The following is a 13,384-nucleotide window of genomic DNA, read 5'->3' as shown; positions in this document are numbered from 1 at the left end:
TGTTTAAAGCCCCAGGATTCTCTGTCGGCATTCTATGCCTACTTTCTGGGCACACCCACCGTACCGGGTCGGCGAGTTCACACCAAACTGTACACCGCCAGACCATCGGTCGAGCTCTAACTGTCTATCTTATAGACTGCCCTCTATGTGGGTCAATCTTGCGGGCGTCTCCGCCGCTCCCTCCTTGTGCGGAGTGGTCTACGGTGGATGTCTTTACCGTGCCCGTTAGTCGAATCGGCTTCTTTCTTAGAAATTTTTTCACGGCACACTCGAGTCGCCCCGCATGCTGCTTTCATCCTCCTTCCATGCAAGGCATGTGGCCAGGGTCACCGCACGACCGAGGATGATGTAACAGTGGATGGATGTATGCTTATGCCTTCCTAACCACGATCACTACGACCCGCCTTCTCTCGGGCCGACTGTGGATGAGCCTCTCCATGTAAGTGATTTACTTCACTGGAGTTCTTCTTTTAGAAATTTAGATTCTCATCCCCCGCTGCTTAGGGCGTCATTTTTGCCGCCCCCCGCAGCTTTTTGGAGCTCCTTATCTTACCGATATCGGACTGTTCCACGCTGCCGCAACCGGCGCCGGCGGTGCTCGCTCTTACGATCACCTGAGAAACAGGCCTTGTGACTGTTTTTATAAACAACTGGTTCTCACCGCAGACTGATGGAAATTTTGTGATTACTTCCTCAAGTCTCCTTCGCTTGTTTCTTCAAGCGAGGACTTCGACACTCTTAGCCAGTTTCCGTCCCTAACTTGATAGGACAGGGCCGTTGCTACCTCATTCGATTCCGTTGGGAATGTAACGGTTGAGGTATCATATCTGGCGATGTCTGTTCGTTTAGAGCATCTCTTGATGGTCGTTTACACGTAATATCGTGACAGATTTTTTTTCGCCAGCTCCCTCTGGCGTACACTTGCTGCTGCTAGGGATTCCCCCGCCCAGCGGACAGCCATCGCAGCCTAGCCTCACGGGCTCTCTCGGCGATGGTGGCTTGAGCCAAGCCACCTCTTCCACCGCGGGCACTGCACCCTCAGATGGGTGCTTCAATCAGTATGGGAGAAAGGGGATCCTGAGTTCTCTCTCGATCACTCGGTCTAACACACTTTTGTCGTGATGTGTACCGCGCTGTATCCCTGACACGCCCGGTTGAGCTGTTTTGACCAGACTGCTCTATTCTACATAGGCAACATGTCCGCGGCATTCCTTATTAACAGGATGGCACTCAGTCGCTTTCTCGACCCTTGTCTGCCTTACGAGTGGTTTTCTTCCTAAATCCCTACTCTGCGTCGTTCCTGGTCCCCTTCGGACCGCTAGTAACTTTTTACCACAGCTCTCTATCAGAATTCTGCAGATTTCTGCCCTCACGCATTTGAGACAGATATCGAATTCTGGGCGCTTTCTCCCACGCGGAGGCTTCCCCTACAGAAATTTCCAAGCTTGCGGGAAGCGTGCGACTAGCTTGCGCAAGCTTGCGGCATGCTAGTAACTAGCATGCGGTTAGCTTAATAAGCGTGTGATATGCGTGCAGAGTAATAGTTAAGCGATCTTTTAGCGAGCAGGGACTGTTCGCTAGCATGCACTCGCTTATTAAGCGAGTGCCCTGCTAGTCGCATGCTAGTTACTAGCAAGCGGCACGCTTAAATTTCGGTAGGGGTTCTGAGATATCTCGCCTTCTCAGATTGGTCGATTGATCACTTACTGAGCCTTAAAAGCTTCAGTTTTCCGATCACGATTCTTGTTGAAATTTTCAACAAATTTCGTTTCTTACGCTCTAGTCAGCAGGTGATGTTGTTCTCCTGACACTAGGCCGAGGGCCCATGATACTTAGTATTCCTGAGTATACAGGGCATTCCTCTCGAGGACATTTTTGAGGGCCGCCTTTTGGCGCTCAACTAACTCCTTCACTTCTTTCTACTTGAAGGACATTCCGTCCAGCGAGGCGAGATTTGCTGCTTCGGCGCTTAAAGCAGCTGCGGCTTTTTCCCCCTCTCCCTAAATTTCGTTGTTTTTGTTTTTTTCTTTTAATTTTTCTTAGGCTTACAATTGAAAACATGCCTCCCTACGGTTTGAGTCCGTGCTGGTCTAGCAAATCAAGTAGATGTATGGAGTTATTGAAGTAAATTATGAAAATACTTACCTGATTTTCTTATTTACGAGATAACTCATACATCTACTTGATACCCTCCCACCGACCCTCCGCCTTGCGTAGCAACATGTTTCAACGTATGGGCTTGCGAAAGGTGAGGAAGATGGACGCTAATTGCGCGGTGATCATGGGTAGTAAGCCTGAACGGGAGAGGGCGCGCTCGCGCTTTTTAAATCCTTGGGAGTTCTATTCGGGTATGGCAGTCCAGAGGGCTGAACTAGCAAATCAAGTAGATGTATGAGTTATCTCGTAAATAAGAAAATCAGGTAAGTATTTTCATATTTTCTTAGAGTGTCAATATATCATGAAGTTCGTCACACTTATCTTACATTCCCTCCTTCTACAGACGTGAGCAGAAATTTTAGACATTGGACAGAGATAGGTGTTGTATATAGAGAAGCATCTATATCCGATACGCCATTTCGGTTCCGGGTTTTGAGAAGCGTCTATGTAAAATATCCGATTCCGATACGGTTCTGGATGTCGATTGGCAGATCGTTGGGCTAGTACCTGAGTGACACTCATCGAAACGAATGTGAAAGACACAGAAAACATACAGTTTCAAAGTGCAGTACTATATAAGGTATGTATAATGTCATTTTATGAATCTTCCGATCCGGGAAGGGCACATGTGTTAAAGGGGGACGCTATATAGGCTCAAATAATCATATCTTAATAAATACAATAAAATTCACCGAGCATCGTGCTGAAAATTTCTTCAAATTCTGAAAAAATCGAAAACTTTGAATCTTGAAGTTTAGCTATATTTTCAAAAATAACTGATATGCATGTCGTCATGAATATCATAAGGTAAAGTCATGATGTCATATCCCCGCTTTCCCTTTTACGTTATTACATGAAATTGTAATTATTTCATATTTTCATACATGTGTGTATGATATGTTTTCGATTATAAGTTGCAGCAATTAATATCTAATGGATTAAATCAGTTGTCAATCTAGTTTTTATATATTGTTGGAGGACGAAATATGAATAAACACATTATGACGTCATCGATTTGCTCATTGAATTTGTTTCACCGAAATAATGCCAATCATTAAAAGAAATAACTTCGTGATTCCTTGTCCGATTTAATCAAATTTTCAGTGTTTTCTTAATATTGATATTTCTGAGTCTGTACGAATCATACTATTTTCAGCCTGGCGTGTCCATCACTCTTCCATTTATTTCTTTGATAGAAAATGAAGTTAGCATTCAGCATATTGTTTATTTTGTTGTTGTTTGTTTATGTGTATTCGTTTGTTCTTAGGAATACAATAAGTTGTAGCCAACCTTATTTTTTAAATTTTATCCAACCAATGATGCACATTATTACGTATCTTGATCAATAAACATTAACAGGAACAGAGAGTATTGATTCTCAATCATCGTTCAAAGGTTTGTCAGATTAAAGTGCATTTTTTTAATTGATTTTACTCAATTCGAACTAGAATGAGATATTGTCGTCTTGTCATGATTATGTAATATTCTTGAGGGTTTCTCAGAAGATAACACCACTAGGTTACCTGTATATAGATTGCACAGGGTAATTATTCCTTGGAAAATTAGTGGTATTGGTATACTTGTCTCGATTTATAATAATGTACTAAAACATGGTCGTACGCGGAACTTTTTTGCTTGGGGGCAAGACGTGTATTAATGGTTTAAAAAAAAGCGACGCAGCGAAGCGACCGAGCTTGTTATTGGCGCTTTTGCATTTTGTAGAGTGAAATCATATAGCTATTAACCTCCATGGTGAAATTAAAGGATTTCGTGCATACTATTGTTGTCGATATTAAAACAATTTCATAAAGAAAAGGTAAGTTTTAAATATTTCGGGGCTGCTTACTGCCATGTATCGAAACAAAGAAGATACCAGGAAGATTCTCATTGTTTATCTTTACGGCACTCACTTCAGTCAGGTAAGATTGTGTGCCAGGCGCGAATCAATGCATCGGTGAACGCAGACCATGTCTCAAGACTGAACAGAAATGCTGGTCCACTTTTCTTTCGAATCCTAGGTCTCATCTCGAATCACTTATTATTTATGGCAAAGACAATGTATATAAAAAAATATCACTGAAATTAATGTCATATACTCATATCGTATTCTTCTATTTTTAACACATGGCCACGGTGCATGAATGAGTTGTAAACTGACACTCCATATACTCTCAAAACAAATCAGTCAAATTGACTAGAACAGTAGTCAGCTGGGTTCAACTGACATATATTCTAGTCAGAAATAACTCTGTTCTAATAAAATACGACTACAAATAGTCAAATATGACTAAAATAACAGTCGCACCCAGCTGACCCTATTAACTAGTCATTTTTGACTGATTTGTGTTTTTTTTTTCAGAGTTGAAAAAAGTGTGATGATATTCAAGCCAATGCTAAGATGATATACATCCCGTGATTAGATTGCATTGGTGTATATGTCTGCTTTAACGTGATAAGAAAATTATTATTATATATTCTTCATTAGGCCTATCATGTGCATATCAATAGATGGTGCAAAGGTGGAACTTGAGATATCGCATCATGTTTAGTTAATAGCCTATTGTGCTGACGCTGTTATCTTTGCTATATATATCTAAAAACCTAGTTGCATGCATCGTGCATTGTTTTTAAACCTCGTTGCATATCATGGATTCCACATCACAAGGGTCATTGAATTTGGTTCTTATGGTGACAACGCATTTGCTTATTTTGTGCCCAAAGTATGGAATAAACTGCATGTAACACCAAGATCTGCTGACAAGAATTTTCAGTCTCTGCTTAAAACACATTTATTTGCTCGCTGTGATTTTTTTCTCCTTTTATGATTTTGTTTGTGTAAGTGTTGGTTTGAATATTCATGTTTAGTTTTCTTGCGTAAGTTGTTTCTTTGTCAGTGTTTAGCATAGGCCTGGTGTTTTTAAAGCCCTTGTGAGTTATGAACCTGCCGGATTGCCTCCTGGGCAAGTTCTTTAAATTATGATCAGGCACCAGTCCCAATAGCTATAGTTATAAGTGCTGCTTAATGTAATTTCATTAATATTATTCTAAGTTATTTCTTGTACAGCGCTTTGATCATATTTATGGTAAAGCGCTATATAAAAATTAGTACCTGATATGTATGTATGTTATATAGGTACGTATTGAATTAATGTCACTGCAGGGATTCCGGGGGGGGGGGGCACTTACATCTACGTGTGGATACCATGCGCGACCAAAAAACACGTAAAAATTATGTCTTTTTCACGATAGGGCACGTTACGTACGTAACGTGATAAGGGTGTCGAAAACACAAAAATAATGAAAAAAGGGTATCTATTTCGCTAGGAAAGTTACGTGCTTAGGGTCAAATTTGTGGGGATGATAAAACAAAATTAAAATGTTTTATAAAGTATGTCCTTTTTGCCCCAACACTACGTGTTTAGAGTCCGATTTGCGCGAGGTGTGGAAGGTGGGGTCGTACAAACCAAATGATTTGTAAAGGTAAAACCGACGACCGAAGGACCCGTGGCATAACAATAAAATATTCCTGTACTTGTTTCCAATACTTGTTCTGGGTAGGATTTTACACGCCAATACTTGTTAAGGGGTGCATTTTCAGTATATGGAAAATACGTGTTTAGGGTGCTTTTTGAGACCCCATGGTCGGGCATGGTATCCAACCGTGAATGGAAGTCCCCCCCCCGGGAGGGATTCCCTGGTCAGTGAGTTATAAGGGGGGAGGTTAAACGGGCAAATTCCTCGAGTGACACTTTTAAGGGGACAAACACGTGAAAGAGGAAAAGGGGTGACAAAACGGACAAATATATCTATATATTTTTGAGGATTTTTGGCGAGGCAACTTCAATGTTTCCCCAGACGTCATAATACGCCGCTGATTTACAGCATCATATATCTCCGTCATAGTTTACTACTAGTACAAGAAGCTATGATCATATTACGCGGCAATGACCTTAGCATTCTATTTTTTCTAGGGCAGTTGAATTTTATGCTGGTACATAATCATGATAATAAGTACTCCTGAACTTTTAGTACTGTAAGAAATGTTTCAATGTGCAGCAAACTTAATGGGGACGATTCTTCATAAAAAAAATTATTGACTAGCAAGATATGTGGAAAGTTAAAACGAGTCGTACATTATTCATAAAATTACAATTTATATGAAAGTAGATTATCTGTTCGCTATTCAACAGTAGTTAGCTGAATAAATTACCACATAAGTACCACAAACGAACAACATATTGTAAACGTTTGCATAAATATTATATATTTTTTATTTTGCGCCCTTCGATTAACACGTCATGCATTGCCCATTAAATCAAAGAGAAAAAACTACTTTCTATCTGCAGCATAAATTTTAATTTAAGAAAATGACAAAGACGTTCTATAATGTGGGGGGGGGGCATTAATGAAGCGAGCAAGCTTTTCACCATGGTGTTATGTTCAACACGGGTGTATGATTTAATGCACACATGAAATGAATTGTGAAAAAATGCAATAAAAAGTACGTTTTTCAAAGTAGGGCAACTCCCACCCCGGGGCCCGGCGGCGTACGGCTATGCATTTGTTAGAGAGAGAGAGAGAGATCATCTTGCAAACACAATGCCAAGTTATTTTTCTTTGAATAAAAGGAGCGAAATATTACCCCGACAGGGCCCGGTTAAGCCACAATAGTGTGTGTTTTATCAGAATAAAGAGCATTGGTAAATCAGATACGAAGAGAGAGAGAGATAGAGGGGGGGGGGGGAGAGTTGGACATCCCCTTTGAGTGCGTTGTCAGAATTTACATGAAACTTTACCCGCCAAATTCTTTTCATTAGGGAAAATGTCTGACGCGTCAGCCGATCGTGACGGTGATCTAAGCAGGAGAGCGATGAATATCCTCGAGTTCATTGGTGAACTTGTGATCCTTCATCTCCACATTCTCTTGGTTACCATAGAGGCCTTCCTAATATGGATGATACCAAGTTTCCTGAGGTCGAAATCTCTGGAGGGTGAGACGATGCTCATTACGGGGGCTGGCAGCGGCATGGGCAGGCTCTTCGCGCTCAAGTTTTCTGCATTAGGTGAGTGGCTTGAAGGGGTAACCCCTGCCATACTTGGGGAGCGTTTCATGAAAGGATTGATATATGCTTTTTTCCGACAAGGTTTTCATTTATTTCCTAAAAGATTTTATCCAATATTAAACGCGAAAACAATTCATTTACTTTACAGCTGTACATCAGGGCACTAGAAACGTTTTTTTTCCACGGGGGATGCTGGTATATGTAATTATTATTGCAGGTGCTGATCCTGAAGATTATGACACAGTATGGTCTTCAGAGTTTGAAAATGGAAATAATCATTGTGCCCACACTTATGAAAACATGCTAAATGAGTGTGAAAACCTGTGTAACCCCGCCCCTCCCCGTGTGTATACTACGCAGTGTGGTAACAGATTCTCACAGATTGGTGGCATTCAGTGAAATATTCCACAGTGTAAGCCATACGGTGTGACCGCATTCTGAATACTCCGTGTCACCATCATCATAGTGTGAACAACATAACATCACAGTGTGGCTAGACTGGCTACCTTGTAGATTATATTCCACAGAATGGCTAACCTGTGAATACCATTTCATTGTGCTACTTTTAATTTCATAGTGCATCCACACCACCCAGTGCAAACAGAATGTGTTCTGACATCACATTGTGAATGGCAGTGTGAAATAACAATGTGGATCATAGTGTGAATACACTACATCGTTGTCCACACTGTGTTTCTTCCAGCAGGAACGTTCTAAATTTTCAATGGGAAAACTTTCTTTCTTATTCATTCGAATCCATGCAGGAGTACGAGTGGTATTGTGGGATATCAACGCCTCTGCCGTTGAAGAAACGGCAAAGATGGTACGCGTGAACGGCGGAAAGGCCTGGTGGTATACCTGTGACGTCACCAAGATGGAGAAGGTCAACGAGGCTGCACAGAGGGTGAGGGAAGAGGTCGGGGACGTGACCATGCTGGTTAACAACGCAGGCATTGTGACCGGGAAGTACTTCCAGGATTTGAAAGAAGAGGATTACCAGAGGACAATGAATGTTAATTCATTGGCTCATGCGTGGGTAAAGACTGATTTTTGCCTGTAATTGGTTATGGAAGTTTAATTGCCACTTAGGAGAGGCTGCAGGGAGGGGGGGGGGGTCGCCTGCATGATTTTATTTTTAAAGAAGAGAAAGGAGGAGAGGAAGAAAAGTGAGAAATGTCTGGGTTGAATAGCTCCATTCCATTTCATTCAATTAAAAGGGGGGGGGGGTATCCTTTACACCAACGCTGCGTCCATTCATTTCTCGCTGCGTCAGTGAAAAATTCCCGTGAAGCAGGAACTGCTACAGCGAACAGAGAGCGCAGCGAGAACTGTTATTGACGTGGCATAGTCTGCGTGATCTCCAGAGACACATTTTCCACTACGTGGATCTTGAACATGTCCAAAGTTCATGTAGCAGGAGCGCCATCTGAAGAGTGCATGGTAATGACGCAGCAAGGACCTACTAACAGCTCAAACGACGAAGCATAGATATGGTGGAATGGAACGAGAAACAACTCTGTCCATGTCTATTGTGTGGCCGCCACGCACATTCAGTTGTCATTACGTCCTATACATCAGGTGAAGTTCTCGCTACGTTGTTGAAGACCCGAAGAAAACCTAGCACCCGGCGCCACCTTCATTTGATTTTCTTTAAAAAAAATGTGAAATTGACAAGTGCATGCTACGTCCGCGCCAGGTTCTTCTTAAGTTTCTACTAGATTTATTCTTCGCTCAAATGTGGTCCATGCTGCGTCGAAGCGGTTCCTACATACAGCAGATTGCTGATTGTTGTACCTTCGTTTATTAGGACTTAGCACCAACTTGATATGCGTGATGGCCGTGTAGTGGTCACATAGAAGTAGTATAGGAGACATGGATAGAGTTGTTGCCACGTTCTCCCAGTGTCCTCAACGTAGATGCTACGTCAGTTGTTAGTAGGTCCTTACTGCGTCATTACGCACTGTTCAGACGGCGCTCTCGTTACGTGAACTTTTGACATGTTCAAAGTCCTCGTGGCGGATTTTCACTGCGCTTTCTGTACACCGTATAGTAGGCCTCACTGCGTCATGGCCATATTTCTTTGACGCGACGAGAACTACATTGACGTAGCTTTGCTTCAATGGGGTATCAGTTGGCGGTACGTCCAAATATACGAGGTGCAGCAAGTCGGAGTCGCGTAATCTACTGGATGTATTCAGAATGTAGCGGGGATCGTTTCGACGTAGCATGGACCGCTTTTGCTCGCAGAATAAACTTAGTGGGAGCGCCACACACCACGCATCATAAACCTCACAATGACGTAGCGCGAACGTAGCACGCAAATGAAAATCTTTCGAGAAATCAAACAAAGTTGGCGCCACGTCTGAATTTCGACAACGTAGAGGGAACTTCTATCATCTGGTGTAAAGCCCTTCTGACCGTGGCTTGATTTCGTATGAAACCAGGTTGCTAAATTTACTGTAGAGTTATGGTTTTGCCGGGTTAATAGTGATGTGCCTCCTTTAGGCTCGATAGAGTCTGTAAACGTCATTCTTTTAATTCATATCTTCTTTCTTATACCACTTCCCTCTCCTACCCCCCTCATTATTCCAAACTTCACATACCCTCCTGTTTTAATCTGTAATAACATTGGCACACTGAACTTTCACCGTGACTGTCTCAGCTGAGTCTTCTTCCTCTTGCTATTTATTGCTAACATTACTTTTTATCTCTCTATCTTTATTCTGACTTAAGACCCTGAAGGCGTTCCTTCCTCACATGTTGGAGAGAAATCACGGTCATATCGTCACTATAGCTAGTATCATGGGTGAGCTTGTAGTACCAGGATTGAGCGATTACTGTATGAGTAAATTCGCTGCTGTCGCACTCCACGAAAGTTTGCTACGCGAGGTCCGGGCTCAGCGGAAAGATGGGATCCATTTTACACTGGTCAATCCTTACAAGATCGACACCGGAATGTTTGACGGAGCGAGGATCAAAAAGTCGTGAGTGGGAACACAGCTCAATATCTATGTGTTTTATTACTTTGCAAATGGGAAATGAAAGAAAACACTCAATATAGATTATTTAAAAATGAAACCAGATTATTTGCGTTTAAAATGAATCTCAAATTAGTGTTTAGATATGAAATAATAATAATTAAACAATTTTTTCCAGAGTCTGAATTGTTTATCTCTAGATTCTATAACACTTTCTGATTGTTTTAAGATCTCTTACTCTCCAAATGCAAAAGGAGCTAATCGATCTAATCTCACTACTCTCAGCCTAGTAAGATGATGGACCAGTCCTGGTGGAATGAGATTTCATTCTTTCACGAATGATTTTTGCCTTTTTTTGAGTGACAGTGTAAAAAATGACCTTTCACAAAAAACAGTAAAAATTCACTCTTAATTGATTGAAATCTTATTTCATCAGAACTTGATCATCTCATCTCATCTTTGGCATGTTTAGGGACCTGAGTCCTTTGCATATAGAGTGGGTATAGACCCCACAAAAACATTCAAAGTGTCAGCGGAATATAAAATAGACCGGTTTTGATGATATAACTAAGATAGATAACTAAATAGATAAGATGAAAATTACATGGCTTTTGTTGGCATACCATCACTCCTCAACAGTCATTACTGGTTTGCGTCCAATATTTTGAAAACGCAATGACACTACTATGATGCTGATTCTATTGTGTTTTGATTACAGAGCAGAGTTGTTGTTCCCTACCCTTAAACCCGAGTACGTAGCTGACAAGGTTGTAGAAGCTGTACAAACTAACACAGACGTGGTCAGGACACCTTTCATCTTCAATATTGTTGTCATTATCTCAAAGTAAGCTCATTTTAGAACGTTTGATTTTACCCACTGAAATCACTGCTCACGATGGATAGCGCCATCATTCGCCATTGGCGATTCGTAATGTGTCATTAAAGGTCAAGTTCACCCCAGAAAAATGTTGATATGATTAAATATAGAAAAATTAAAGAAGCATAAATATTCTGAATGTGCCACATAGTTGGGACAAATAAGTGTATGTCATTGTCATGATTTTTATACATTAAATTTGTCAGATGAGTGATTCAGTACTTCCTAATGATTTTTCGTTTCATTTATTCGTCATTTCCTTCTGTACACAGAATACTACCTCTGAAGGCCATACTTCTCCTTGAAGACTTCGCTGGAAACGAGAAGGCAATGAAAACCTTTGTTGGACGTAGAGGGCAGACTGTCGATGAGCAAGCAGTGACAAAGATTGAGTGATTCTTCTTCTCTCGTCACACATGTCACATAATTATGACTCGACGAATCAAGCAGATAAAAGTCGTATTGATTTTTTAAAATGTAATCGCCGATGTTCGAGAGGGAGTATTAAACTCATCGTATTTCGAAATTCAATTTAACTCAGGCCTTGGTTTTTCGAATCCTCCATGCTGTAATGGCGATATTCTCAGAGAGTAACTTGTGCATAAGTGTTAAATTAGCAGATGATGAAATTTACTTATACTGTTAAGGATGTGTGTTACCATTTAACCATTTGCTATCCATTGTTAATCCAGGTTTACACCAGATCTCAAAATTGTATTGCATCTATCATACCTCGGTTACATTTACTCTACGGCGGCCGTATACAGCGATTCGAAAACAGCCGTTTTAACATTTTTGTTTGTACCATAAAATAAAAATAATTAAAACGACTGTTTTCGACTCGCCGTAAGGCCGCTGAAGAATACATGTGACCTAGGTATAATATATTTGTAGTCCAATTTAAACAGAAATAACATTTGTTTATCAAAGGTGAAGCACCAGTTGTATTTTCATAGTAAATTTTCTTTTAATGCTGAGCGATAAAAATCACACGTTTTGAATATTTGAACAAGATTGATAGTGGAGGTTCCGATTATACTGACTAAGCATTTTCACGTGTACGCACTGATGTTTCCAGCAAAGTGACGTGTCAACAAACTCGTTCACTGCCCTTAATTTTAAGACGCTGTTTGTTGCAAATATATCTGTCTTCTTCATGTCAGTGATTGTGGGAATATGTAAATGACACAGTCGAATATTGTGTGCATATTTTTAAATCTTAAATTATTGTATTTAATTAATGTATATAGCCCTTTTTCTTAATTGTGCGTAGTTTGCACTCACATGACTGGTGAATTATTTGTAGATATGGAATTCAATTAGTAAATGTACTTAAATATTGCTGCATTATATTATGTATGCTGCTAGTTCCCATGACTCATTTTCAATCAATTTATTTCAGAAATGTGCCATTGTATAGCAAATGATTCTCTATTTGCTGTGTACGAATTTCAACAAATAGTACTATATCTCAAATTGTCTTGTCTTGTTGTCATTTCACGTCTCATAACAACAAAGACGATTGCGATAACGACGACGATCATGATGATGATGATGTTGATGATGATGATGATATTGATGATAATGATGATGATCATGGTGATGACAATAATGATATTAATGATGGTGATGATGATGATGACAGTAATGATATTAATGATGGTGATGATGACAATAATGATGATAATGATGATGGTGATGATGGTGTTGATGATGATGATGATGGTGATGATGATATTGATGATGGCGATGATGATGATGTGATGATGATGAAGAAGATGATGTGATGATGACAATAATGATATTGATGATGATGATGGTGATGACAATAATGATATTGATGATGGTGATGATGACAATAATGATATTGATGATGGTGATGATGATGGTGATGACGATAATGATATTGATGATGGTGATGACGATAATGATATTGATGATGGTGATGATGACAATGATAATATTGATGACGACGACGGTGATGATGACAATGATGATATTGATGATGATGATGATGATGACAATTATGATTATGTTGATGATGGGGAGATGATGGTGGTGGTGGGAATGTTGAATTTGATACTACTTTCAATGTTCTTACGAGTGAAAGAAAACGAGAGATGTCGATGAAGATAATTCCGATAGCCGCAACAAGGATCAGAAACATAATAATGACGACAATAATAAGGATTTTGATCAAAAATAAGTCAAGTGCCCGCCAATATAATGACAGTGGCATAATGAAACAAGAATTTGAGGGACCTAACATGGCGTACGAGGGGAATGAACACGTAGACCTGAGTGGAAAA

The 13,384-nt window shown here is 40.3% G+C and overlaps 1 protein-coding gene across 1 annotated transcript in view; it reads left to right on the top strand.

Annotated features, from left to right (window-relative positions):
- Positions 1–12,501, top strand: part of LOC121419251 (retinol dehydrogenase 10-B-like) — a 38,976-nt gene extending 26,475 nt beyond the window's left edge. The window contains exons 3-8 of the mRNA XM_041613636.1: positions 2,501–2,737; positions 6,975–7,220; positions 7,985–8,256; positions 9,954–10,204; positions 10,917–11,042; positions 11,348–12,501. Of these exons, the coding sequence (XP_041469570.1) occupies positions 6,980–7,220; positions 7,985–8,256; positions 9,954–10,204; positions 10,917–11,042; positions 11,348–11,471 (1,014 nt within the window). The 5' untranslated portion in view covers positions 2,501–2,737; positions 6,975–6,979 and the 3' untranslated portion in view covers positions 11,472–12,501. The remainder of the gene's footprint in view (positions 1–2,500; positions 2,738–6,974; positions 7,221–7,984; positions 8,257–9,953; positions 10,205–10,916; positions 11,043–11,347) is intronic.
- The last annotated feature ends 883 nt before the right edge of the window (positions 12,502–13,384 follow it).

This window comes from Lytechinus variegatus, chromosome 1, assembly GCF_018143015.1.
Source record: "Lytechinus variegatus isolate NC3 chromosome 1, Lvar_3.0, whole genome shotgun sequence".
NCBI classification, from domain to species: Eukaryota; Metazoa; Echinodermata; class Echinoidea; order Temnopleuroida; family Toxopneustidae; genus Lytechinus; species Lytechinus variegatus.
This window is presented reverse-complemented; position numbering and strand designations above follow the sequence as displayed.